The following is a 26563-nucleotide window of genomic DNA, read 5'->3' on the forward strand; positions in this document are numbered from 1 at the left end:
CAGTTTCTATTATTCTATTATTATGATGTATATTAATTTAGTCTGACTGATATTTATATTGTAACACATGTGATATGATTATGGGATAGTGAGCGTGATAACTATGTCCCACATGTCATTTTTGTAAATGCCAACAACGCTGATAAATATAAAAACACTTAAACTATGTCTAATTGAATGCTCACTTTGAACACAGGTAACCTCGGTTTTGGGGCCTATGATATCACCTCACCCGTAAACAAATGAAAAGCAATGTCTATTACAAACAAATGCTTCTTACTCTGTGGTTTTGCTGTGATACGGAAGTAATCAGTGCTTTTGGTTAATGTGTATGCTGTAGTATCACTTTTTTAGATGAACTGTTGAACTTTTTTATTGCACTGAATTGGGAGAGGCAGCCATTACTGTTCACTTTGCATGTATCTAAATCTGCTCTTCCTTTACCTCCTTTATCTCAGCATTTGTCTCAGTTACTTGCAATGACAACAATTTTAATGCGTTTGTGCCGGCGATAGCAAAAGGAAGAAGGCACATTCAGTTTTCGGATTGTCCGTGTGTCAATCAGATTCTTGTGATCGCAATATCAGAACGCTTTGAGGGATTTTCGTCAAACTTTACACTAAAGTTTAGTCCACACTAATTCAAGGATTATCTGATGAGATTTTGGAGGTCAAAGATCAAGGTCACATGTGACCTCATGCCTCACAAACATAATATCTCAAGAACTCTTTGAGGGATATTTGTAAACATTTTGATTAGAGGATAAACCGCAAGGCCATATTTCTAAAATATGATGTAGAATATGGTTGCTTTGTAAATAAGGAGCTATCATTTCACAAATGGCAGCTACTCACAATGATATGTCAGGAATTAACATAGAATTACAGAATACAAAACAGAATTCAGACCATTTAAGAAAAGATTGTTTTACGTAAACCTCCATTCCTTATTACAGCAGATACATCAACGAAGACTTGCACATACAAATAACAGACACATTGTCTTTTGATAAAAGGGCATGTTCAATATACTTAAGTGCCCATTTCAAATGGCAACAGAAAATATCCCCCAGTACCCAGTTATGCTTTTAAAGCCAAAGAGAGCGCATAACAGTTGATTTACAATTGAACTTTGACGGAAACAATGCGTGTTCAAGGCAACGCAATCATATGCTTTCAAGATTAGAGGAACCAGTGATACAACCTGAGTTTCCATGTGCTGCATGAAGGCCAGTAATTGATTTTCAAAGTAAAAGCCTGCCTCACATGTACTGTCACTGTTAATATAAGTCTACAGTATATCTCAAAGGTCATTATGTGATAAAATGCATTTTACATTTTAGATGACCACACTTTCCTTTAGCCTGCCAGTCCCAGATGACTGACATTAATCAGGTGATTTTACATGTTATGTCATAAGAAAATAAATATCTTAATAATGTGGTCATTCATAATTGATTAGACATCCCTTGCTCAAATCTTAACCAGGCTTGTGGCTGTACTGCATTCCAGCCTTTTGGTCTGACAGAAACCAGATAATTACTGTCAAATGCTTAGAATCACCTAATCATGTTTTGCTGTTAAAACTGAATTGTGGTTGGTATAAACATTTTCCCATTCATTTTCAAACAATGTGGAGATACTTGAAGGTTTTTTTCTTTTACAAGAATGGCAATGGGACATTCATAAATAAATAAACTGCATCGTCACTGTCTCTCTAGCAATACAAATACGATGGCAAATGTTTGTGCAGTTGTCGCTGTTGAAATACTATTTGGGGTGCGACAGTAAGGGTAAGGAGGAGTTGAATGTAAGACATGACACATCAGTATTGAAATCTGTCCGTAACACATGGTTGCCTGTCCCTTATTGACACTGGAAACATTACCCCATTCCATATTTTCCCAGGACTTTAATGAGTGTCTGGAGTACAGTAAATATGTGATATGCAAACACTAAATATTAGGCATACCAGGGCTCAGTCTTTTAGTGCACATTCAATATGAAAACAGACAATTTGCAAACTTTATGGAGAAACGCTCCATGTAAAGACCCTCTCCACTCAGAAGTGTGTTTTAATACAGATACCTCTTGAACCTTTTCTTAACGGCTGTGGTTTTCCCCTAGTGGGCTGTCCCCACATTCCTCTACATATGATCTGTGACATCACAACTGGTAGCCAATTATGGTCCAAAGTGAAACCTTGGATATATATACAAACAAAGAGGATCTTTCAGTGAAGGTCGGCGAGTGGATCACCCTTTGAGACTGAAGGAGTTTTAGTTTTACCTGTGGGAACTTGGAACAGTTTTGCTACAAAGTTGTTTTTGACCAAAATGTAAACTGTCAATTTTCAAGTATTTATTTTACAAGGGCATTAATGTGTAAAACCTTCTCCGTGTAACCCATTCCCTCTGTCGTTTCTGACAGCATTATCAGCTGTCTCCAACTTGCTGAAAGTTGACCTCTTGCAAGAACCATTTTTGAATGGTTCAAAGCGCAGGATAAGTCCAGACACTTAATGTACCAAAGGCCTACACACCCAGCACCTATTGTTCAGACTCTGAGAACTGAGCTTACATGTTCTGACTATATGACGATCCTGCGCCAGTAGAGTGTAGTTATTTAGACAGTTTGGTTTAAAGTCCTACATGGAGGGTGCAGTGTTGGCCAAATCAGATATACTTTTTATAATTATCTCTGACCAAAGAAACAGGTTTCCAGTAAATGATACAGCACATGTGGTGTGGCTGTGGAAGCTAAAATCTTCCAAACGGAGTGTACATGAACCTGTTTTAGTGGTGATGGTGGCATGTCCCATATTGACTGAATCTGCAGTTCTAAATAAAAGGGGGGGGGGGAAAGGAACAAAGTTATTTTTAAGCCTTCCTAGGCAGACACAAGTTCGTACAAACATCACTCAACGGAATATTCTTTTTAAATGTATCTGAAAGGGGATATTTAAAGAAAAAAAAACAAGTATAAAAAAAATTGTACAATCAGATCATGTTATGGAAAAAAATGGGTACCAAATGTTTTTCAAATAGCAAAAGGTTTGAGAAGTTTCTCTAGCAGCACCGCACATGGCAGGAGTCTGATTCTCCTTGGACCCTTGTTCATTCATTCAGGGTGAAGCAGAGCATATAGATGGATGGTTCTAGAGGATGCCAAAGTGTCACCTAAGAAGACACCATATCACCCATCACTTTCCGTTGGGGGGAGGGGGGGACCAACACAGTAATCACATTCATCATAATTCCTTTCAAACTTAAAGTCTTCTTTCTGCTCCTCGAGTTCCACATCCTTTGCGACTCAAGCCTTGTTTCCACAGAGTAGAGCGGGTCGGGTTCGGTCCGGGTATTTTGGCTTTCCATTTGCCAAAAGCTGGGTAGGGTACGGATATAAGTGAGCCTAACCGCTCTAAGTTGCTCCCTTTTTTGGTACTCCTCCGTTGGGGTACCAGCCGCCTGAAAGGGTGCCGAAAAGGTGGAGCTACACACTGCCGTCCGTTGATTGGTAAAAAGAATCATTTCCGTCGTGTGTAGTCACCTTGGCAAGAGTGAAGAGAGTCTTGTGTTTTGGAGAAAATTGAGAGCGCAGCAATGTTTATTGTGTGGTGTTTTCCTCATCATTAAATTAAGTGGGCTACACTGTGTCCCACTGCTACGATGTCACTTAGCTGCCGCAGCCAGCGCTGTTCGCTCGCTGTCTCTCTCGGCTTGCAATGAGCCGTCTCTGTGCATTTACCAGCGTCACAACACGTGGGGAATAAATGAAGAAGCGGCTGGTTTGACCAAGCAAAAACGAGAGACCGCTGGCCTGACTGCAGTTGTTCCACAGCCCGATAATTTGAACCACATTCTGGCGGCGGCTATCGCAGTCCAGCCTAAACCCCGCCCTACCAGTAAGGGTAGGGTCGGCGATGGAAACACCAAGAGATCCTTAAAAGCGAGCTGTCCCGCTCTGAGCCGCTCCGACCCGACCCGCTCTACTCGGTGGAAACGAGGCATTAGTCAATTGGTTCTATTGTGCGAGGCCAGATCAGTCGTGGCTGCAGAATGGACATCTGAACTCCGCAAGTTCTTGGCAAAACTAAAGTGAAACGGCACTAGCCCATGTGTGAGGGGCCTGAAGAGTCTGTGCACCCTCTTAGAAAGGCCAGTTTAAGTCTTCAAAATCCTCAGAGGAACCCATGTTTACGTCGGTCTCCAGCAAGCTCATGATGACCGCGATAGCTGCCTCGTCGCTGCTGAAGCTGCTCAGGCCTGGCAAACTGCTCATGTGCAGCTGGGACGATTCACCTGTAAAGAGACCAAAAGAAATCAGAAAATAAAATACCATTAGAAACGTTGATGTTGTGAAATATACAGTATACTATCTGAAATGATCAAGGCCCTTCTATTATTTGGTGATTTTAGATGAACCGATTTCTCCCTCGTAGGCTTTCATAATAAAAAATATCCTGCTTAACTGTACCTGTATCTTCAGAAGCTGCACCGGCAGCGCCCGCTTCGGTCAGCGAGTCACACTGTGATGAGCTGCCTGCTGCCTCCTCTCTGCTGGACCCCTGGAACATGTCAGAACACGTTAAAACCCTGCAAAGACTTAAGGTCCCATATTATGCAAAATGCACTTTTTCGATAAACATGGGTCCAGGCAGGGTGTGCCTAGAGACTGCCAAAGTATCAAAAAAAAGAAAACTCTCTCCTTTTCTCACTCTCCCCCTTTCTGAAACCCTCCACCCCTCCCCCCAATATACTCCAGTCAGAAATCTCGCCGTCTGTGAAGTCACAGACGGCACAGCCACCTCCCCCCCACATTAGTAACCAGAAACTTCCACCGTGCAGTAGTCTATGATAACCCCACCCCCCTATTTCTTATTGGTCCACGGCCCCGAGATCCTCTGGAAAACCATTCCTTCACCACCATGTTGTTTTCCCCGCTAAGCGACAAGATGCCTGTAGTACAGCAAAGCATGCTGAATGTTGCATAAACCAACACAGAAGGCTTTTGCTCATAATCCACTAATTTATCTTAACCACAGCAGTATATTAATGCCTCGTTTTTAATAACACAACGGATAGGAAGCTACTTGTGCTTTCTTTCAAACGGTGAAACTGAAAGAAATGTTTTTATTGGTATTTTTGCCTGACTGGTGTATTAGCTTTGGGACAAGCATTCAGCTTTTGCTCATAATAACATATTTATATTCCCCACACCAGTCTAGCAATGCTTTTTTAACAGGACAAAGGATTGAAAGTTAATAGTGTGGAAGTCAAACTTTGAAGCTAATGTTTTCACTGATTTTAGTGATACTTTTAGCCGCTAGCTCCCGAGTAGCTTTGCAGTAGCCTCCATCTTTTGCTGCATTTTTAGTGTGCATTTTAACTGCGTTACTAGCACTAGACATGGTTCTTCTCACGGGTAAACCTAACCGTGGTAACAGGCACGGCAAAGACGGGGCGAGGCCAATGGCTTCGCTTCCGGACAGGGGCGGGGGGAGCTCATATATTATATATAAAACGAGGGGAGCTGCAGCTCAGTTTCAAAAATAGGCCATCGTGAGATTAGCTGAAAATCAGGGTATAGAGGCATACTACAATAAATGATCTGAACATTTTTTTCAGCAAACAACTAAAGAAAAACATATTAGGGACCTCTAACACCATATAATATTGACAGAAAAGTGTATAATATGAGACCTTTAACACGTACAGGCCTATTGAGACACCATTAAGACATGTGAGCACAGCTCAAACGGAAACAAAGTATGTCAAGTAAGGTTAGGTATGAGAATGATGGAATACTTCTATTGCAAGGGCTTAAACCTATTGATACATGAGGCCCTAACCTGTGCAAGCTAAGTCCTACTGATGTCCCTACTGTATCATCAGAACTCCACATGAGCCCATTCATTTGCTTGAAAATATAAAATGTATGAGCGACTGACTGGTTTTAAATGTGCAAATAAATACTACACAGCAAACAAATTTGCATGGAAACCTATGTGGAAATATACTGTAAATTTACAATAAAAAAGCAACCAGAATGTCATCATATATTTCCATATAAACTCCCCCAGCCATGTATTTGAATTAACCTCTAGATGCCACTCAAGAAAAAGTTTAAAAAAAAAAAACATGTAAAGACGAAGAGGTCACTCACACTCTTACTGGTTTGTGGGGAAACCATTGGACCTTTGTCCTGGGCCGGGCCAAAGGGACTGGAAGCTCCGCTTGATGGAGCAGAGTTCACCCTGCTCACACACAGGTAGAAACATAACAGGTAATGAAGTTATTCTAGGCTTCATATAGATGTCTCTATACATACCATGTTAACCTTATTTATATTATATCCTTACTTCGTAAACCCCACTCATACATTCAACTGCAAATGTAACCATGTTCTCCATCCATAATGGGGGAACAGCTAATGTCATTAAGTTTGTACACATTTTGTAAATATATACATGCAATGCACCTGCAGGAGTCCATGAGCTCATTGGCGATTTGCGTCCCTATGCTGCCTGCGTAGATCATTTGACCCAAGCCACTGGATAGGCCGGGAATTATGGGTAATTGCTTTGAGTCCTCTGTAGAAGAAGAAGAATACCTTTAAGACCACGTTTTTTTTTAAATATAAAACACACATACATACAAACACACACATACACAAGATAATTCAGTGTGAATTTCGTACCCTGAAGTGATTTGCCTGCCTCTTCCTTTTTTATGTGACCAGGCCCCCTGCTGGCAGAAAATGAGTATTTTACTACTGCTGTAGCCATGAATGAACTCTATATGCAACATGATCGGAAGCACAATGTGCATAGGAAACTGACACAAAAGCAAAGGTTAGATTGTGTCAGGATTTCTCTAAAGAATGGACATGTCTGTAGCAAAACCTGAATGAATGAAACAAAGCCATACTTACGGGATAGTCCTGTTTGAAGACACGATAAACTCCACCTCTTTGGTCCACGGGTTTGTGAAGCTAGACCACTGACTTTGAAGAGAAACATAAGAGCCATATTTGGTTTTGAACTTGTAGCACGACGTCTCAATCTTCTCTTTGCTTCGTAGAACTGCATTGAAGAGATTGGAAACGAGTGTCAGCACAAAGTTGTAGGGAAAATCTTGCGACACGGTCAATTCCTTGAACACAACATCAACAAAAAATGTTTCTTAGCCTGGGTGCTGCTTTTTCGCGAACAGGGATGTCTAGTTTTTGGGGTACAATACTGAATGTAGTCAGATATGGGACTCAAGTTGCCATAGTAGCTGCATTGCTCCATCACCTTGCCTGTGTTTCTCTGCCAGGTGCTGCAGGTCGTCCTGGTGGAAGTACTCGTAGCACGATGTGCCCAGAACTTCTTGCGGCAAATAACCGATAACCGTGGTGGCTCTGGGAAAGACAGAGAGAGAGGGACTTTAGCTATTCTTTCTTCTTCTGTTTCATCGGCTCTTTCTCTGGATCGTGCTGGTTACAATCAAATGAAAAGGGAAAATGGATTGAAATGGTGAATGCTTTAAAAAAACAAAATGTGCCTCTCTACCTACACGTGTCAAATGTTTGATAAGACGATTCACTATACTTGTGGTATGATTTTACTTCCCAACAAATGAGAAGGAGTGTTCATGTGATGCCATCATGATGCACAGCCCCTTCGAAGAAACAACGGTAAACACACAAAAGGATTATCTCCACTGACAGAAAAAAATACTCGGGCCATGGGGTCAGAGGCCTGGGCCCAACACTGTGCACCCCCGCCATTTCTATCCTGTATGTTCACATCAAAGCCATTGATTGACAACAGGGGGCTCAGGAAGTAACCAGTGCAGATGGACTCAGTTAAGACTCACCGTTGGTCTACAAAGGTGAACTTGCCGTCGATGGCACAGCGGGTGATGAACTCTGAGGGCTTGACGTTGACTTCTTTGGTAGGCTGGTGTTGGGAGGCGTGAGGCAGGAGACGGCACACTGTCACCAGGCAGGTCAGGCTGGAGCTCTCCTTGTCTGAGTCGCCCTCCGGGTCCAGCTGGCTGCTCGGCCAACTCCGCATGTATCCAGTGCAGTGCAGGGTAGAGTATCTGTGCGACTCTGTGGACACCAAAATACATTGAAGGTCCCCTTATATGCAGTTTTTGTTTTGGTTCAAAATGGTAATTTGGTTTTCTGCCAGAAACTGTTTTCATGGATTAGTGTCTAGAGAAACCCTTTATCACAGAACCATTGCTATATCTCCTCCATTCAGCCTCCGTCTGAAAGGCTCTGTTTTAAAGACTGTCCGCCTTCCCAAAAGCCCAGTCTGCCCTTAATCTATTTGCCGGTTTGAATCTAACTGCCATTTAGATTACACTTAATTAGCAATGTGGGATTTGCTGCTGAACAACTAAAAGTCATTCCTTGCCTTCCCTTCACACTGCTGTGTAGTTGCTGAGATTGACCACTGAGTGGCGCCTAACTTCCTGTTCCTGTCGCCACAATTGGTTTTTTGGACCATCATTTTATTTTGTTGTTATACAATACTGTAACACTGACCTACTTCCTGTGAAAGAACACGTGTTTTAAATTGTGGCTTCTATTTGAGAGAAAAAATTCATTCAGACACTGAATTCTTTCCACTAGAAAAGTCCCATTAAGAAAAGCCACGTTTGTGTGTGTGTGTGTGTGTGTGTGTGTGTGTGTGTGTGTGTGTGTGTGTGTGTGTGTGTGTGTGTGTGTGTGTGTGTGTGTGTTTTAACAATACACAGTAACCTGTTTTTGTATGTCATTCCATCCCATCCCAACATGTGGGTAAGTATCAATGCAACCCTTTCATCCATTTAGTTTAGAGATGCTCACAATTGAGCAAAAGAGAAAATACAAATTGAGGTCACTCATTGCCATGGAAATAAAGGTTTAGGCTCACCTACTTCCACTCAAGCTTATTAAATGTATGCCAACAGGTGGGAGTAGGGGGGTCACATCACACCCCCCACCCCCCTTCACCTCTCCACCAGATCAGATAATTTCTTGTTTTTCCTCCAAGGCAGGACATTCATTTCCCCCTGTTTTGTTTATTTTCCACTGGCTGTAAGAACACTGACCTCATTGCCTAAAAGCACAGAGTAATATTCTTTTAATCTTTTGGTACAAATCCTAGTTCCTCTTCTTCCTCCTCCTCATCACATGTGTGTGTGCCAAAAAACCCTAAAGGTCCAGCAGTGAATATGACTGTATACACAAAGCGGAATGGTTCCAATAACCCCGATAGGCTCCAGATAGCACTGATCCAGGGGATTTGAGAGGGTCAGTGTGTTTCTCTTGTGTTTCCTTGTACTAGATCCTCTACTGATCTGCTGTAAAGTGAAACCTTGTTATCCCACTGAGCCTAGAGTAGCAGGTGAGTGGGCTTTACTGCATTGAGCATTTTCTGATGCTATGTTGTTGAACTGGTGTTTTCTGCCCTGTGTTCTTTAGTGAATAGAAAAAGCATTCGCAAAAAACGACATTGAAGTATGTTTCACAATCACACTCATCAGAGAGATAAAAAAAAATAACAGAATTCAGTCTAATTCAATAATACTAGTCTGGCACTAGTCTTGTTGCATTGCCTTCAGCAGCACGCCCCGTCTAACTGAGAATGGCTTTGAAGTATGTACTTGAAAATAGGACACTGACACGGAGAAACCCAACCAGATCATTGCAGCTAGTGGCTATTTCAAGAGAAGGGAAGTCAAGGTGTTTTTCTCTGTCTTAGAATAGTTATGTCAAGCAGAGCTGTATTTTATAATAACAATTGAAGATTATTAGGAGTGCGACAACCTCCTTCAAAGAGTAGTTTAGAATACGCACTATCATTCACGCTTCACAATCACTGGGTCATTCTCTAGATGTGTAGAGTTGTCATGGCGACTAAATGATTGAAACAAGTTAGATGGTAAAAATCCAACATTTGTGACATTGTCGTGTTGACATTATAAAAGACATAGGTTCTGCTACCAAGAAGGGCGGGGCATCCCTTGGTAGCCCGGTCTCCAGTCTGAAGCCCTCACCTTTCTTTTTGTAAGTACCGGGCAGCGAGCCTTTGTCCTTCCCCGACAGCCGACTGTGCTTCATCCGGCAGAAGAAGGACCTGCGTGCTCCGGTGGACACGTTGGACGGCCTGACGGGGGCGTCCGCCTGGACCTGAGCCCCAGCTGCACAACAGAAAGACAGCGATTTACAGCCATGGCCTATAGAATTAAAGGAACAGTTCAATTTGTATTTCTTTTTTTAGCTTTTTGCTTCATTCTCGGGTTTCAAGACAAGGAAACATTTCCTTGGACTGTTTGTGCATCTTTGAAGGAGATAAAAGGTCTCTCATCGCTAATTAGCTTAGCGCAAATACTGATAGTCAATGGGAAGTATTAGCCTGCCTCCGCTGACATTCAGAAGAGAAACATTACCCCATCACTAAACGGCCCTGTGTCGTTGTTGGGACTTGTTTATTTACCACGTAATGTTGCTCACTTTATGTTATTTTAGAATCAAATACATAACGGAAGGAAACTGCAAAGGGCGTTTTGTTTTGTTGACCTATACTGACAAGCACATCCGCAGTGGTTTACACATAGAAATGGTAAATAAACAAGTAGCAACAAGCACACAGGACCGTTTGGTGATATTGTCAAGTTTATCTTCTGGATGTCGGCGGGGCAGGCTAATACTTCCCATTGACTATCAGTATCTGTGATAAGCTAACTAGCCAATGAGCGACCTAAAGGAATGGTTTCTGTTGCCTTGACTTGATTAGATATCCAGGGTTCTTCCACATCGAGTCACAATGTAGATTTGAGTTGCTTCTCAGACATGACAAAGAAACAAACATACGGGGGCGCCCTTAGCTCAGTTGGTAGGGCGTCCCCCCCCCCCCCCCCCCCCAGCAGCAGACCCGGGTTCGATTCCCGCCCGCGGTCGTTTTTTGCATGTCACTCCCTTCTCTGCCCCATTTCACCTCTGTCTCTACACTATCAATAAAGCATAAAAATGCCAAAAAATATATATATAAAAAAAAAAAAAAAAACATACTTGCAGCATCAATAAGGCGTTGGCGAGGATGTAACTCCGAAGAGGACAGCTGCTCCTTCACCTTGTTGATATCTTTGGGGTGGATGAAATCAAACAGGCTCTGCCCGGTCAGCTCCAACTGTGAACCCATATATGGCATATGTCTATTTATTCAACTGTTCACTATATGTTTGACTTAACGTTCATGGTGTACTAACTTCAATTAAAAGATATCATCAACTCACTGTGTATCAGCTCTACACACAGTAAATGTACCTTGATTGTAAAGCCAGACCTTGAAATAAAACCAGAAAAGAGAGTTGCTCCAACATGTCCAGTCATGGTTTATCTATACTAGTCTAAATGGGCCTACTGCCCTGCAGACATGGAGTCAAATGTCTGTCAAAGCTTTTTTCTTTCACTCCTCCTAAATCTTGATTCCTCTCTGTATGCCTACCAACCGTCTCAAAGCTGGAAAATGTGTTCGAGGAAGTAAAATAGGTGTGGTTATCATTCAGGCTGCCAAACACTACAAACAGACGTTCACAAAAATGTATGAAAGCAAAGGTCGCTATAAATAAAAAAGAAGATTTGACCTTGATTATAAGGTGTTACCTAAGCCTACCAGTGTTATGGCTTTCAACAGAGCTTCAATAACATGTTTGTCTGATCCCTTTACAACACATTAGCTTATGTGGCAACAACAGCACAAACTGATGCACATGCTGGGAGCAGATGACGTGCGCTGACTTTAAGGTGGCGTTCAAAACTAAACAAAATGCAAGTCAGAAATATCACAGAATACCTCAATTAGTTAGTAAAAAAATATATATATATACAATTTAAACATAAACCCGCAATAACTGCCCACTTTGGAGATGTTGCTAATTTACACATTCAGCAGAGCAACATTAGCTTCATTATTATAGTTTTGTTACAGTTCACTCTCCTTTTTATTGTGTTTTGCTTTCCAACTCATTAGGGAAATATCTGGCTCATTGAATGCTCCACTTTCAGCTCACCACCTGGTAGCCTAGCTAGAGCCTAGATACTTGGTCCATCGTATGAAGCTGGGCAGGCCTAGACTAACTAGCCTAATGCTATCTTAACTGTAAAGAGAGAAAGACTGGTAACTAAAAACATACTAAAAAAAAGGCTTTTCAGCTAGCTACAGTCAGAACTGCAGGGAATTGTATTTATCAAACCGCAGAAGCCAGTAAAGGTAATACAATCAGTCATACACCTAGCGTTACTGTAAATCTCCAATAACAGTTTTTAGCATTTCCATACAAATTTGTCATTTGTGTGACTCCATACCTTTGGCATATTTGCTTAATTTTGATAATGTTAAAGAAAGCAAAAAAATAAATTAAAATAAAATGGTCCAATTGCACTTTTTTTCAAATTTGGTGCCAAATCTAACTCAACCTAACCTGCAGCTCTGCCTTTTTCTATTTGCAGCTGATGACAAGAGCAGAATGAGTGTGTAATGTGATTGAAGAGTTGAATGTAGAAGTGCATCTCACCCGGTTCAGGTTGAGGATCTTGGAGACGGATTCGGAGATGAACAGGATTTTCGCTCGGTCACAACTAACAACTAACAGGAACCCGTCCACAGCCTGGTAGGTAGAGAGGTCAACAGACACATTAATACACAGCACGATGGATGTAGAATCAAACTGGAGTAGTGGGGGTCTTACATGAACACTTACCCTTAACAGAAGGTGCCTGAGGTCTTCATGAGGCAGGATGGAAGGCTTGAAGGTGGTGTCTGTAAAGGTGCTGCTCGAGCCAACTGAAAAAACACAGGAGGCCAAAAGCTTTTTTAGATGGAAGATAATTGACGTTGCTGACATTTCAGATTAGCCGGAGGGTTTAGAGCTACTACAGACCTTTGAGGGCTTTCAGGTGATGCACAGCCTTCCGCAGCACAGTCAGTTTGTCAAGTTTCCGTGCCATGGGCTGACAGGCAGGGATCATGGCAGACAGCTCGTCAATCAGGTTGTTCATTTTATCCCTCCGTCGCTTCTCAATCTGGCTGTGAGGCTCCCTGTAGGCGCAGTCAGAAAGCAGACAGTCAACACTTGCAGAATTATTACCTGGAGTTCACAATAAAATTATTTGTCCTGAGTAAAAGTCATTATGGTTTTGGAATACCTGGTGGCATGAAGACCACAAAAGGCTTTTCAAGACAAATACGCCACAGCAGCTTGTACAATTGGAATTACCTGAAGCATTTCATTTTGACCTGCTGATCCTCCCCTTCAGATCTGCAAAGAGAGAGAGATCAAAATATAATCCATTGCCAGCATTCTCTCACAAGATGGTGAGTGGTGTGTTTGTGAAGAAAGCCTGGAAGTCAGTGTACCTGCTCATGTCATCGTCCATATCGTAGTCAAGGCTCTGCCTGTAATTAAACGGAAATACTGTATTGTATTGTGGATCATTCACTATATATACAGTCCAGTCAACATATTTCTACAATGTAAAATGACACTTTGTTTTGACTGGAGAAACAACATAGCACTCCTCTTACTGGGTGTCTGACCTGCCGTCGTCATCTCCCTTGCGTTTCCTTGGCAGGTCCACGGCGGACAGGGAGGAGGAGCACGCCTGGCCCGGGCCCCCCTCCTCCGCAGTGGGATCTGAAACGTGAGAACAACCATCACAGAGATGTGAGAGACCAAGAATACACGAATCGGTCTTCCCTTCAGATGTCTGCAGTGTCAGATGGTCGGCTGCAATATTATTAATAATTCACCATGGATGGATGAATGAGATTTGCCCTGCCACTAGGGTTTGTTGCATTATGTATCGAGCAGTGAATTGAAATACTTCATCACCACGTATTAAGCAAAGGCTTTGAAAGTGACTATGGAAAAAAGGGGAACTTATTATTATTTCATTTTGATTGGTTGAACTTAAATATTTGAATTTTTAAAAGAAGTAAATGAGGAAAAGAAAAAATTAATAGTTAGTCATACAAATCCGCAATGCCACACCTAGATAGAATAACATAATGCTCTTGTGAAACTTTGACCAACATAAAATCAATGCACCTTTGAGCTACGATATATGATATATTGGGCTATTGTCTGGCAACACCAGGGGCTGCACGTGCAAGAACTGGAAAACATTCGTTTGAACAACTGTAAATTACAGAATCAAATACAATGGCACCAACTCAAAATAGATCTACTTATGTTCTCAGCTATTATTACAATTCATAATAGGCACGCTGCAGCCTTCTTTTGTATGTATTTATAAATATGTATAAGTCATTATGGCTTTATTGTCAAGGCTACTTTAATAAATAGGACTATGAAAAAAAATTGCGATTAGTTTAAAAAAAACCAATGGGCTCTTCAATTTTTGTGAGCCCTTAAAATAAAAATAATTATTCAAAAGGCCTTTCTTTGCTTCCATATACTTGTATTGTAGATGTAGATGTATTTCATTGTTGGCACACGCCAAAACCATCCAACAGAACTAGTTTTGCATTTTATTTTATAGCTGTATAGATATATTTACAAGTAAATTACTTTCAGTAGCATTTATACTACTACTAAATATTAATATAGCATTTCTTAGCTTCTATACAAGTCCTATAAAACAGAGGTGCATACATCTCCAATCATGAAAAGGCCAGTTTACACATGTTTGTGTACTTTTGAGGATTCTTTTTAGGTCATGCTTATGCAACTAGGTTTTTGTTTTTTTGCACCATGAAACTAAGGTCATTCCTAGACAGCATGTTTGCAGACTGAAAAGAATCAATCATTTCAAAACATGTTTGTCCTCGAAATATTTGTTTGACTTTTTTCTTTGAAAGTAAACAATGAGGATGACTCATGAATGTGTTTGCAGCAGTGGGTGGCCGTTCTGTTTAAAAAGCTGATATCTCACTCAGGAATGTTCCTATAACCAAGGAAAAAACCATATGCACCTTTAAAAGCTGTCACGTGCCTGCCAAGAACATTTCAGAGTGCAGTACTGCCAGAAGTCCTCTCTTTCAACACACACACACACACACACACACAGACTAAAATTCCCTGGCTCAGCCCTGCTCTGAAGTCATCTGTTTCTAGGCGAACTCTCACTGCATTGGCTGCGCGTTGCCATTGAATGGCGCCATACCTCCAGCTATGCTCGCAGTGTGCCGGTTTAACAGGAAAGTGAGAGTAAATGGGGTTTGTGCTATGGTCTTACCTAACGTTTGTAACTGACCTACTTCTCAGGAATCCCATACTTTCAATTCTGACATCCAATGTTTTTGAGGGAAAAGGTGCTGTTTAAATTAACAAGGCTTTTCAATGTGAACGCTGACCTCATCTGACCCATATTCTACTACTTGTCTTACTAAAGAAGAAAAAAACAATTGATAATAATAATGGCCAACTTTTTATATAATCAACCCATTTTCTTCTGCTAGTTCTGTAATAAAAGCTGTCTTTTTTTCAAGCTTAAAAAGGTCATTTTAATGTGTATCTTCAATGTTTGCACGACACTCAATGTGACAAAATAAACTTGTGAGGGAAGTGTATGTGAGAGGTCACAGTGACCTTTTCCACAGATACAGCAGTCAACCCTCATTAACAAACTGAAGCAAGCTTTTTCAACCAGGCATAACTCTCACAGTTTAATCTGCATTTGGCTGAACTTGATACTGAATTATTATTTTTTTTTAATTCTTTAATCCCTGCAGAGGAATTTAGTGGGTCATCACTGACTTAGAAGTGGAATGTGGGGGGGGGGGCGACTTCCACCCACCACAGCTCTCTACAACACAACACCTCCAGCGTCATGCGGCTTTTTTCCTGTTTCTTTCTTACTCAAGAAACTAGTCCCTGTTTGTACCTGTGTGTGTGACAGCCCTGGTAGCTGATTGGCTAAAAACAAGCCAGCTGGACATGCTTTGCGTGATGCTGTGAGCGGTCACATTCTGAGTCAAGCTCGAGCCAAGGCCAAGTCAGCAGGGCAGCATTAGACAAAGCTTATCACAGAAACAATAAGACAGACCAACACCTAGGATAAGCAAAGTGTGTAACAAACTCAATCAACAAACTCTAATTACGAGTGTAAATTTAATACGAGGGTGACTTGAAGTTCAAGGTATTTGATAGTGGAAAGTAGAGCAGATGACCATATTTGAAATACAGACAATAACAAAGCAATAACACAGGCAAGCAAAATGGCCAATCAATACCATACATGCAGAGACACAACTGCCCTACAAGCATGTGTTAGAAAAATAACTCTAATTTGTATGATATTATGTCCCCTCCCCCATTAATATGCATTTACTCTTGTATAATCAATTTAAACAAGTTGTATATTCTTCACATTTGACTTTAATAAATGTTCTCACTCAACCTTCTTGGTGCTGTGGAAACGAGGAGGTGAAACAGCTATAAAACCTATAACCTGATTCTCCCATAGATAGCAACATTCCTGAGGCCTGATAACGCAAAGGCCTTTTCGGGCCAAGCAAGACTGGGGAGCTTAACCCAGTCACTAAAGGTCAGCAGAGGACGTCGGGAGAGAGAAGGGGATGTTTCCAAACACACATGGCAACAATAAATTGCCACTTTGTTTAGAGATAATATAGCCCCTTGCTGTCGAGAAGGGGTTTCACGTTTTGACTTTTTCCTGTCCCTGAAGGCTGCATAACCTGTCCTGTGATATCACTTCATTAAACATCCTCTAAGAACTTGGAAACTTCTCTCCAGTCATCCTTTATTTTTGCCTTCCATATTTCCGAATAAACGAACACGTAATTTAACATCCTGTTACATGCCAGTAGGAAGCAAAACAACCCTGATGCATCTTCCAGTCTGTAACTGCATGGCTTTTGACCCTTTTAGGATGACAGACAATACAGTATCACCAATATAAATACAAAAAAACAGAGGATATGTCTGGGGAGCATGTTTCATTTATTTGCTCATGCTCAAAATGTGTTGCTAAACAAACTCCACAAAACAAAGCCAAAGCTGTATTGTTTCCTTCCAACGCAGAGCCAAGCAATGACAGAAGAGCCAGGCAAAAAAAAGATTGAGAGAGGAACGCAGGGAGTGTTTAAACAGCATCAATCACAGGGACAGTCTGCCCATAACAGCCAGAGCAAAGATCCAGATACAACCTGGGTTTAAAGGTTCAACTAATGTGTTTGAATAGGCCTTGTGTAGAATATAATATAATTAAATAGTAATCTTCCATCTTCCCATCCTCACTGTGAGACATTAGTATACATTGTGGCCCAGAGCTCATTGTCTCTGCTCACTTCTTGGGAACATAACGCCTATAGTGTTGAAGTGTAGGATGGTTTGTGAGAAGGCAGGCAAACCGTACATCCTACAGCACAGTGTGTTCTAGTTTATTCCTGGTTGACTGACCTACAATTCCTGCAACTCCTCTCAAAAAGCACAATGCGTAGCCTGGTACAAAGCACAGTTGATCTTGATAGACTGACTCTATGAAGCTCCTTTCCTTATAAACAGTAGGCCTACAAATACAATAAGAATATAGAGGAGTGTGTTTTTGAATATGAACTTTACAGGCAATTCATAGACTAGACCTCTCGTTTTTATTAGCATACAGTTAGCCAGGGATTTTCAAAACAAGATTACACTAATACCACAGTTGTTATGTAGCCTATGTATTTACTTTTGTATTTTTTTTGTGTGCATTTTTTACATTTATGTCTATTATAGTATATATGGGATAATACTGTATTACTTTATACTGTACTGCACTGTTTAATATTTGACTTCCTTCCTCTTTTTAAATGTATTTTATTATAAAAACTGTGTGGTCCGCACTTTTTTTTCATTTGTAAAGTATTATTATTATTATTTATTTTTTTGGCATTTTTATGCTTTATTGATAGTGTAGAGACAGAGTTGAAATGGGGAGAGAGGGGGGGAGTGACATGCAGAGAACGACCGCGGGCTGGAATCGAACCCGGGTCTGCTGCTGGCCGAGGCATTTGTAAAGTATTTTGAGCAGAGTAACGGAATAAGTTCCTCATGCTTTGGAATTAAACAACCTACAGATGTGTTAATGCTTAACTTGCAGGATTTAACAGACAAAAAACATTCCAATAACTTATAGGCTACAACAAGAAGGCCAGTGTTTACAATTTGAAGGTGGAGTCAGCGATTCTGGAGAGCGCTCGTTGTTAAAATACATTTCTATAAACATCAGTGAATATCTGTTCCCGATCTGCTATGTCTGTGTGTTTTTGAAGAAAAAAAATCATACAACGCCTATAGGCTCTGTAAACTGTTATGTAAACAAAGGGGGGGGGGGGGGGGGGGTCGCAACATGCCTATTTACAGTCTCCCTAGGCGAGACATTGTTTATAGGCCTACTAAAGGAATAATTATGTTGACCCTTATGCATGTGTACAATAGCCTACATTTGCAAACTTGTGTTCAATTAATGCCTTTTTTAGGTCCTAATTATAAGTTACTTAAAAGTTGTAGCATCTTGTAAGCTGTAGGCATTTAACACTTGGCGGATGACACCTTGGTAGCCTATACTTTGTGGCATTTTAAAGCTCCTTTTGTATACTATATTTGTGGAGCTGGCTACAAAATGTTTCAATAGCTGACATTACTGTAGTAGTGGTTTGTGTTTTCTGGAAAGAATATCTCCCTCTGCTGCACAGTGAAGGCAAGGCAGCAGTGCTCTACTGATCTACTGACCCACTTATGGAAGAAGCTTTCTCTAGAGGGCCATGGGAAGGGCCGTTTGGTGAAGGTCAGAAAAAGAAAAAATACTACTTTGTAGGTGAAAACGGTGGCCATATCCAGTTGATTTTCGTACAATAAATAAATAAATATAAAATGGTATTCCCGGTATTCCCTCTTATCTCGGAGCTGCATAAAGCCACCCCCTCACTGCGCGCGTCCCGTCGGAGACGAGCACGTAGTGCGGAATAATGAATGGAACAGACAGACACCCTCCGGTGCGACTCCGCTCACAACAAGGCCGTTTACCGGTTGCCAACCGACGTTTTCGGTGCAGTAGGCTAGTAGGCGGGCTGCACCAGTCGCCGATGCTAACATAACGCGTTACTTTTTTTCCCGTTCTGCTTGGAGGTGTCGTTACAATCCATCCATGGACATATAAATTACAATCGCTATACTGACCAAAGTAAGTGGTCGCTTAATTGCGTTGTCACCCTCTTTTTAATTGCGCAATTAAGTTGATATAACAAGACCCTCACTATATAATTTACTCTTCACAACATGGGTCACTGTTTCACTTAAAACAACAGCAGTTCGTAGCATGAAGGGGCTTTAAAAGTTCAGATGTAGGCTACTTTCTGGAAGCAGGCTATCAGGCGAACTGCTTTGATTTGTTCCCCTTTGTTTTTAGACAAAAAATGCAAGATAATCTACGAAAAATGGTGATAGGCTAGTAAGAAAGCAATAGCTGTAGGCCTATTACACACAATTAACACAATAATTGCTTACATCCCCAAAGTGCTGACTCAGCCCCGTCCCACTATTACACTAAGCCTACCTGCTGCTGGCCTGTCCCCCGTCCCGTCAGAGCCACCGGCCGACATGCCTACAGACTGGAGCCGGTGTGCCCGGTGAAGGCTACGGAGCGCCGCCGCGCATGTGCTCCCACCAGCTGTAGAAAATACAGAGCAGATGAGAGGAGGACGGCCGTTGCGAAGGAGCCGGCTGGTTGTATAATTGACTTCATTTATTTTTCCTCACCCTCCTCCTACTCCCCGTAGTTTTTTTTTTTTGTCTCACAAAGGAGGAGGCGGGGGCTGAAACGTGAGGGACGGTTGATGGGAACATCCATGTCCTTTAGGAAACACTGATGAGGTTATAGTTCGTATGCATACTCCCCCGCTTTGCTGCCTTTTCGGGTTCATTCATGCCGGGTATACTTGACAGCCGGCGTTTTACTACAGCGGAAGTTCATTCAGTTCATAGGGTCTGCAGTCATGAATCAGCATCAATTTGATCTGATTGTAATACAATAATACATTTGTTGTGTGTGCATTGAGTGCAGTATGAGAAAATGTATTTCAGTTTGTATACTGTTTACTTTATACTTTGTTTCTGTGCATTTTCATTTGATTAAAAACATAAACATAGCCCTAAGTAAACGGGAATCTTCTGCATTAAAAAAATTTGGCAGCATGCAGTGAACAAAATGTTCTAAAAACGCTTTGCATTCCCAATCACAGATCGTGACACGCATGCCGTTGTCTAAAAGTGCACGGTCTCAGAGAAAAGAAAAGGATTGTGAAATAATTTGAATAATTATAGCCCATAGATTAATTTTTTTAAAGCGCAGCCTTGTCAGGGCGTTGAAAGAATGATTAATCTGGTGTTATGCTCGTTTTGGGGACTTGAAGGAGGGGGGCCGGGGGGGGGGGTCCATATGCGCGTCACAGATATGAATGCTAGCTACGCTCTCGCTTTCCCCCTAAACAGTGATGAGATACAGAAGAGGTCTCACTCTGTCCTTATTTCATGGTTTAATAAGCGCATTGTGTGTGTTGGAGTTCTTGTCCCAAAGGGCTAAGCCTAGCCTACAATAATACATACAATACACTTTTTACATGACCATTTGATTTTCGAATATTATTTTTTATTAGTTGGTATGAATAATGTATCTACATTAATGGTTTTCCTTGATAGGCGAGGTTGTTCCCAATACCATCTCTGAGTCAGAGAGGTTGGCAACTGCCGGGTTTGATTGTTAATATTAAACATGTTAAGTTTTCATATATGTCTCATACAAGGCTGCTATAGTGGCCTAACAGTACATTCAATTGACTATGTCAGGAGTTTACATTTAAAAAAAAAATCCCAATGTGGTAATGGCGTAGTCATTCACCCCATAAAAAACTCAAAGTGATACATCTCATCTTAAGTTTGGGATCTTTGACCCTCGCATACATATACGAGACCTTTGCACGAGACTGACTTTACGTAAGTGAAAAGGCTGCACGTGCCAGCCAGAAACGTGTCGACCAATATTTTATATAACGTAACGTTCACGTGAGACGGCTGTCTCGTAACACATTTAAAGCCCGTCTGTGGAGAAAGTACCGGGCACTTCACTGGCCCGGAAATATAGTAAATGGGCAGGAAACGCAATTATCCTCGATAGCAACATTGTCATACACTTTAAGAGGGTTATTACAAGTTAGCCTATATGCTATATCTTGCCACTGAATAAACAAACTATGAATTCATAGAGTTAGGATACATTTTAAGTAGGCTAAGCCAAACAGAACATCTCACCTAATTTCTGTTATTTTCCTATCTGCTTTTCATTGTCCTTCATCCCAGTAAGAGGGGTTGTTTTTATTTTGCGTGCAATTTTATAACTATTTTAAATCCAAATATAGGTTACAAAATAAATATAGTTTTAAGTCTATTGTGTTCAATTGGCTAGCTAAACCCATTATATTTCAATGTAGGTCAGTTTGACACCACCATAGAATTGTCATCTTATAGCTTCTTCAAATTTCAGCTAATTAAAATGTGTAGGCCTATAGGCTAGCCTACTGGTGAGACCTCATCCTGTATAGTCCAGTAGTGTTTAAATTGCGTGTCTAATGCAAATAGGGATACAAACCTGGCTGTGTTTCAACTTGAAATAAAGACATCCTGTGTTTTTACCAGGCTGATGTCAGATGTTAAAAGGTGAATTATAGCCTAAGTGAAAAGCATCTCTATCAAGTCCAGTAGGCCTAAATGTATTTTTAGTCCTCAAAATTAGCTACGCCTAGAAGGGAAAATACACCGAAAATTGCAACTTAATGAATATGTATCGATATGCTAAATATTCTTGGTAGTAATAGGTTCATGACATGTTGAGGACCCCTCTGCTTCAGGTGCGTTCACGGTCACTTGTGGCCTAACCTTGTCCTGATTTCTTTATGTAGGCCTAAACCAGAAACGGTTTCCTTAAGCAGTGTCAGGGATTAAAAGAACCCCAGTTAAAAACCCTAGATTTTTATTTCTATCAATCTATTTTGCTGCAAGAAAAACTTGATTAAACCTACTTGGCCAATGGCCACTCACACATGATGTAACAACCATAGACTGTAGGCTATATAAACAAGGTAACAACAGGGATATAGGCCAACACGTGAGGAACGCTGAGTACACACCCTCAATGGCAGGTGTATCCTTGTGTAAAAAAAAGGTTCAAACAAACCGAACTCGGAGTACAATGAAGAAGTAGACCTACATAATTTTCCAATGGCATGACATGAGGTCAAACTGAGATTGAGACATTTTCACACACAGTAACTAAATGTGTCATTATCATAGGTCATTAAGCATATGTGAAAAATAGAAATGAAGCCTAGATTATCATTAACATATTAAATATTTGGTTTGGTTGAAACGATATTGCAAGCCAATGGTTTAGAGGGCCTGGGAATGTGATTATTGACCAATTTGGATTGGGTTTCCAAGACAGGTTATTAAACAACCATATTTTCCCCAAGCACACAAAGGCTATTTTATCACTTAAACACTTGTTTTTCTTACACCAATAACACATTAAACCCACCAGTTGCTCTCGCATCAGCCAGCAGAACTAGGCCTATAGTTTTTTTTCTTCTAAAGTTAACAAAAACATCTGTAAAAAGTTCATATCTGCGGCTCCAATAGTTTCAAAGAGTTACAATTATTCACATGGTGATCTAGCTAAACATTGAGAGCTTCAAGATAAGACATCAGAGTTTTAGGGATGAAAGAAAGAAAAAACACCATCGTTGTCAGTCACCTGATCACCTTCTAGCCTTTTAACATTGATACTAAAAGATGTATGCCTACGGACTCCATGGAGAAGCATTTATTTCTAAATCCTCAATCACAAGCAAAGGTTTCACACAATAACACTTGTAGCACATGTGCCCATTCATACAGTAAGACCGGGCTGACACTGCAATAGTGTTTGAGAGGAGCTCCCTCTTGTGGCCTCAGTAAAGCACAGCAGAAAGCTGTCGCCTTCAGAGAAACAGGAGAAAACTGCCTCTGCCTGTATAATGTACTGATGTATATTGACAGTGGCATGTCATTTTCCAGTTCAATTAAAAAAACCTTGAGCTTGTTCTTGTATACACAGACTTTACAGTACAGTAAATCCTGCATCCATGCAAAGTCAAGTTATTATGTGACTATTTTATTGCATGAGTTTACTATTTTTGTAATTTGTATCAAGCACACAGTGTATCATTATTCCAGATAACAAACCTTAGAGGTTTCATTTAGTTTGAAGTATAATCATGTTAAAACTAAACTCTTGCGCTTGACTACAATCTGTTGCCTATGTAATCATTTTTAATTTGGGCCTCCAAACTTGGTATCCCAGCCATGCCACAACCAAAAAAAAAGAAAAGTGCAAGACTTTATGTTTGTCATTTTATTATTTTCAGCATTTTTTCCCCAACATAAAAACGTCAATGAATATATTAATGAGCATGACCCTTCTTCACTCCACATACAGTTTTCTTCAATTGCCAACAACAATATGTACACAGCATTACACAGAAATACCTCACGTCGATAGTGCTGGCCTGTGAAAGAGGAGAGAGAGAGAGAGAGGGTGGGGGGGAGGGGGGGAAACAATTGATAAGTGAATTCTTGCTTCAACAAGTGCGGGGGGCAACTACATATAATTGGCTGACTCATTGGGCTTTGAGGTTTCCGTCAGAGGCAGAGAAAGTAGACCAGTAATGTATGAAACTAGATTCTTTATGTGAGTGTGAATGGGATTTCTTTTCTGTGTCAGTTGCTTTTTCTTTCTTGCTTTTCATAAGGGTAAAATACTCCTTTCCCTTTGTGACTTCTCTGAACCTCATTCATGAAATATAATGCAACAGCGATTTGACCAACAGCTCACGAGCGGGGTCAAGTAAGCTGCTTCGGTCTATCAGGGCTGAATTGTCTATCTTAACTAATGATAACAAAAAATGAAACATTTGCTGAGATAATCTCAACCTAAAGTGGCACAGTAATGGATTTCAAGTCATTTTGTACATGTATAGAAATGCATGGATCCCAAATACACTTTTTTACCCTCATTTTCCGCCTCCTGTTTATCTACTTTTAAAGCGAATAACGTGTAGTAATTGTTTTCCTTTATAACGCAGAACATGAGTTTGACACTGAACAAGGTCACAAATCACCTCACGACAAAAAAAGCACTGAGCATCTTCTTCGCGAAAATGTCATTCTGTCCCTAGCAGTAGCACGAGCACGCACTCAAATCATAAAACATTTGGCTCTGGACGCTCTGAACACAGCGTTTTGGCTTTTTTTCCAAGGTTGCGTAGGTGTATTTCCAGTGATTAGACACAACCATGAAACTGCAATAGGAGCCATAAACAGAATTCCCCCCCATCATGCATCTGTCTATATACTGGCGTCAGCTTGAATGACACTTGTATTTGATCAGACATTTATATTTCTTATCATGGGGGAGCATACTGGCCAATCAGGGTTGTCTTTCTGATGTGGAACAGATTTTTCAATGTAAACATCCAATCCAATGTACAGTAGACACTGAATCTCTTTTAACAAAACCAAGAAAAACAATAAAAAATGCAGAAATATACACCGCAGTCAACCTTCATTATTTCTGTGGTTTACAAATACCTTTTTTGCCAGTCTATGCGGTGTGATCTTGGCCGACATTTAAACAGGACAACCTGAATGAATTACACTTCAACAGAAAATAAAACAAGAGAAACGGGTACTGGTGCATTACAATGCACCACTGTAATGTATTAAATGGCAGGACCACTTTCTTGCTCAACAGATTCCTCGAAAATAGCACCAATAGTTTAATATGGGATATTTCCTGTGATGGCTACAGTTGAACTCAGCCCAATATGGTAAAGTCCTCGGTATATTTCATCTCCCTGTATGTTCATCTAGACTAGAGATTCTCTTCCATTTTGACACCTAACAGATAATCAGGAAACATATTTCTCCACATGCTTATTCTAGGATACGTTTAGAAATGGGAATGGAAAATGATTCCATAACCAAGTATAACTCTCTTGGAAAAGTGTTTTTTTTAAAGGTAGTTTTGAGTTAAGTGCAGTAAGCGACAGCTACATCTGAATTTCAGATCCAGTAGTGTTTAGAGTTCTTTGGTAGCTACTTTAAGCGCTTTGTTTACGGTTACATGGGTTGTGTTGTCGAGCATTGGCTTTTCATGGTGAGTATCCAATGGATACTTAACTCAAAATGAACAACGACATTTAAAAACCTCAGAGACGTTTCTACGATAGCCACCATGTTAATCTAGTCTTATTCAGTTTCTCCTATCTATTTTAGTTACATTTTTACTAGGCAAATAACACTTTGCTCATTGTGTTGGCCTTCCGCTTTTTGTTTTTACGAGCCCCTTGTTTTATTGTCCAACCTATAAAATCTGTCATTCATCACCTTTATCACTATACATATGTGATAAGTTTTTATAACTTTGCTTTAAAAGATATAATTATTCCTTTCTCACCCGCTTATACTTTTTCTGTATCTTTCTGTTTTTTCTCCAGCTTGTCCTTCAAAGCGCTTTCTTATTATTTCTAATAGGCTAATAGTAATTCAGACCTTCTGATTAACGTCACTCAAATATCTGGTCAAATATTGATCAACTATTTAAAAAGGCACTTTGCACGTTTTGTTCTTATAGGAAGGAAATGGCTCGGGCTCGTTAGAATTGAAATCAGGGGAAATATCAATTATTGTAGCACTGATCTGGACAATGGCCCTAAAGGGTAGTGACCGTGCTCGGCAGTTTGTCGGGCATATGTGAATGGGCGTCACTCCACACACTGCTTCCTGGCAACAAGTTTTTCCTCTGGAGAAAAAAGCAATCCAATGAGGCAGTGCCACAGGAAGAGTTGGCCCACATAACTGGCACAGAGTCGCACTGTGTATCACTACCATCACGCTCTAAGGGGGATTCCAGCATGATTTCAAGTTTTGCTCATTTGGTTTATGTTTCCTATCCCTTTTTATGCTAATTGGTACTGAAAACAACCAGACAATTCAGTCCCCCCTATCACTGTTAATAGGAATCAAAAATAATGATACTATCATACTAGTCTATATTCTTAGACACAGCAATGTGCTGCTAAATGCTAACATCAGCAGACTCACATCCAAAGACAATGCTAACATAATGTTAACCAGGTTTAGCATGTTACCATGCTCACATTAACACTACACAACTAATGAACACAGAAGACAAAGTACAGCTGAGGCAGACGTCATTAGTTTTTGAGGTATGCGGTCAAAAGTGTTAAACAAAATGTATTTTTGACCCGATGATGGCGCTGGATGAAATGTTAAGGGACCACCGAGCTAATACAATTCCTCCTGAGAGGGACATGAATGTGTGTACCACATTTCAGGGCTATCCACCCAACAGTTGAAATATTTCAAATTGGAACAAAGGTGATGGACCGACATTGCCATGCCTAGTGCTATACTACTAGCTAGCATGGCTAACATGTTAATACA

The 26563-nt window shown here is 40.7% G+C and overlaps 1 protein-coding gene across 2 annotated transcripts; it reads right to left on the reverse strand.

Moving 5' to 3' along the window:
- Positions 1 to 943: 943 nt before the first annotated feature.
- LOC307268641 (basic helix-loop-helix ARNT-like protein 1) lies at positions 944 to 19695 on the reverse strand. Of its 2 annotated transcripts, none has more exons than XM_080051358.1 (17): positions 19563 to 19695; positions 13567 to 13675; positions 13399 to 13437; positions 13259 to 13300; positions 12923 to 13080; positions 12743 to 12825; positions 12557 to 12649; positions 11052 to 11169; positions 10037 to 10180; positions 7862 to 8099; positions 7297 to 7403; positions 6933 to 7083; positions 6699 to 6745; positions 6480 to 6591; positions 6165 to 6255; positions 4476 to 4566; positions 944 to 4300 (listed from the first exon to the last, which is right to left on the reverse strand). In XM_080051358.1, the coding sequence occupies exons 1-17, from the start codon at positions 19606 to 19608 to the stop codon at positions 4149 to 4151; spliced, it is 1821 nt and encodes a 606-aa protein (XP_079907484.1). In that variant the 5' UTR covers positions 19609 to 19695; the 3' UTR covers positions 944 to 4148. The 2 variants fall into 2 exon arrangements, with proteins under 2 accessions (XP_079907484.1, XP_079907483.1); XM_080051357.1 differs by having other exon boundaries at positions 6699 to 6748.
- Positions 19696 to 26563: the final 6868 nt, after the last annotated feature.

This window comes from Ammodytes marinus, assembly GCF_949987685.1.
Source record: "Ammodytes marinus genome assembly, chromosome: 22".
Taxonomy (NCBI): domain Eukaryota; kingdom Metazoa; phylum Chordata; class Actinopteri; order Uranoscopiformes; family Ammodytidae; genus Ammodytes; species Ammodytes marinus.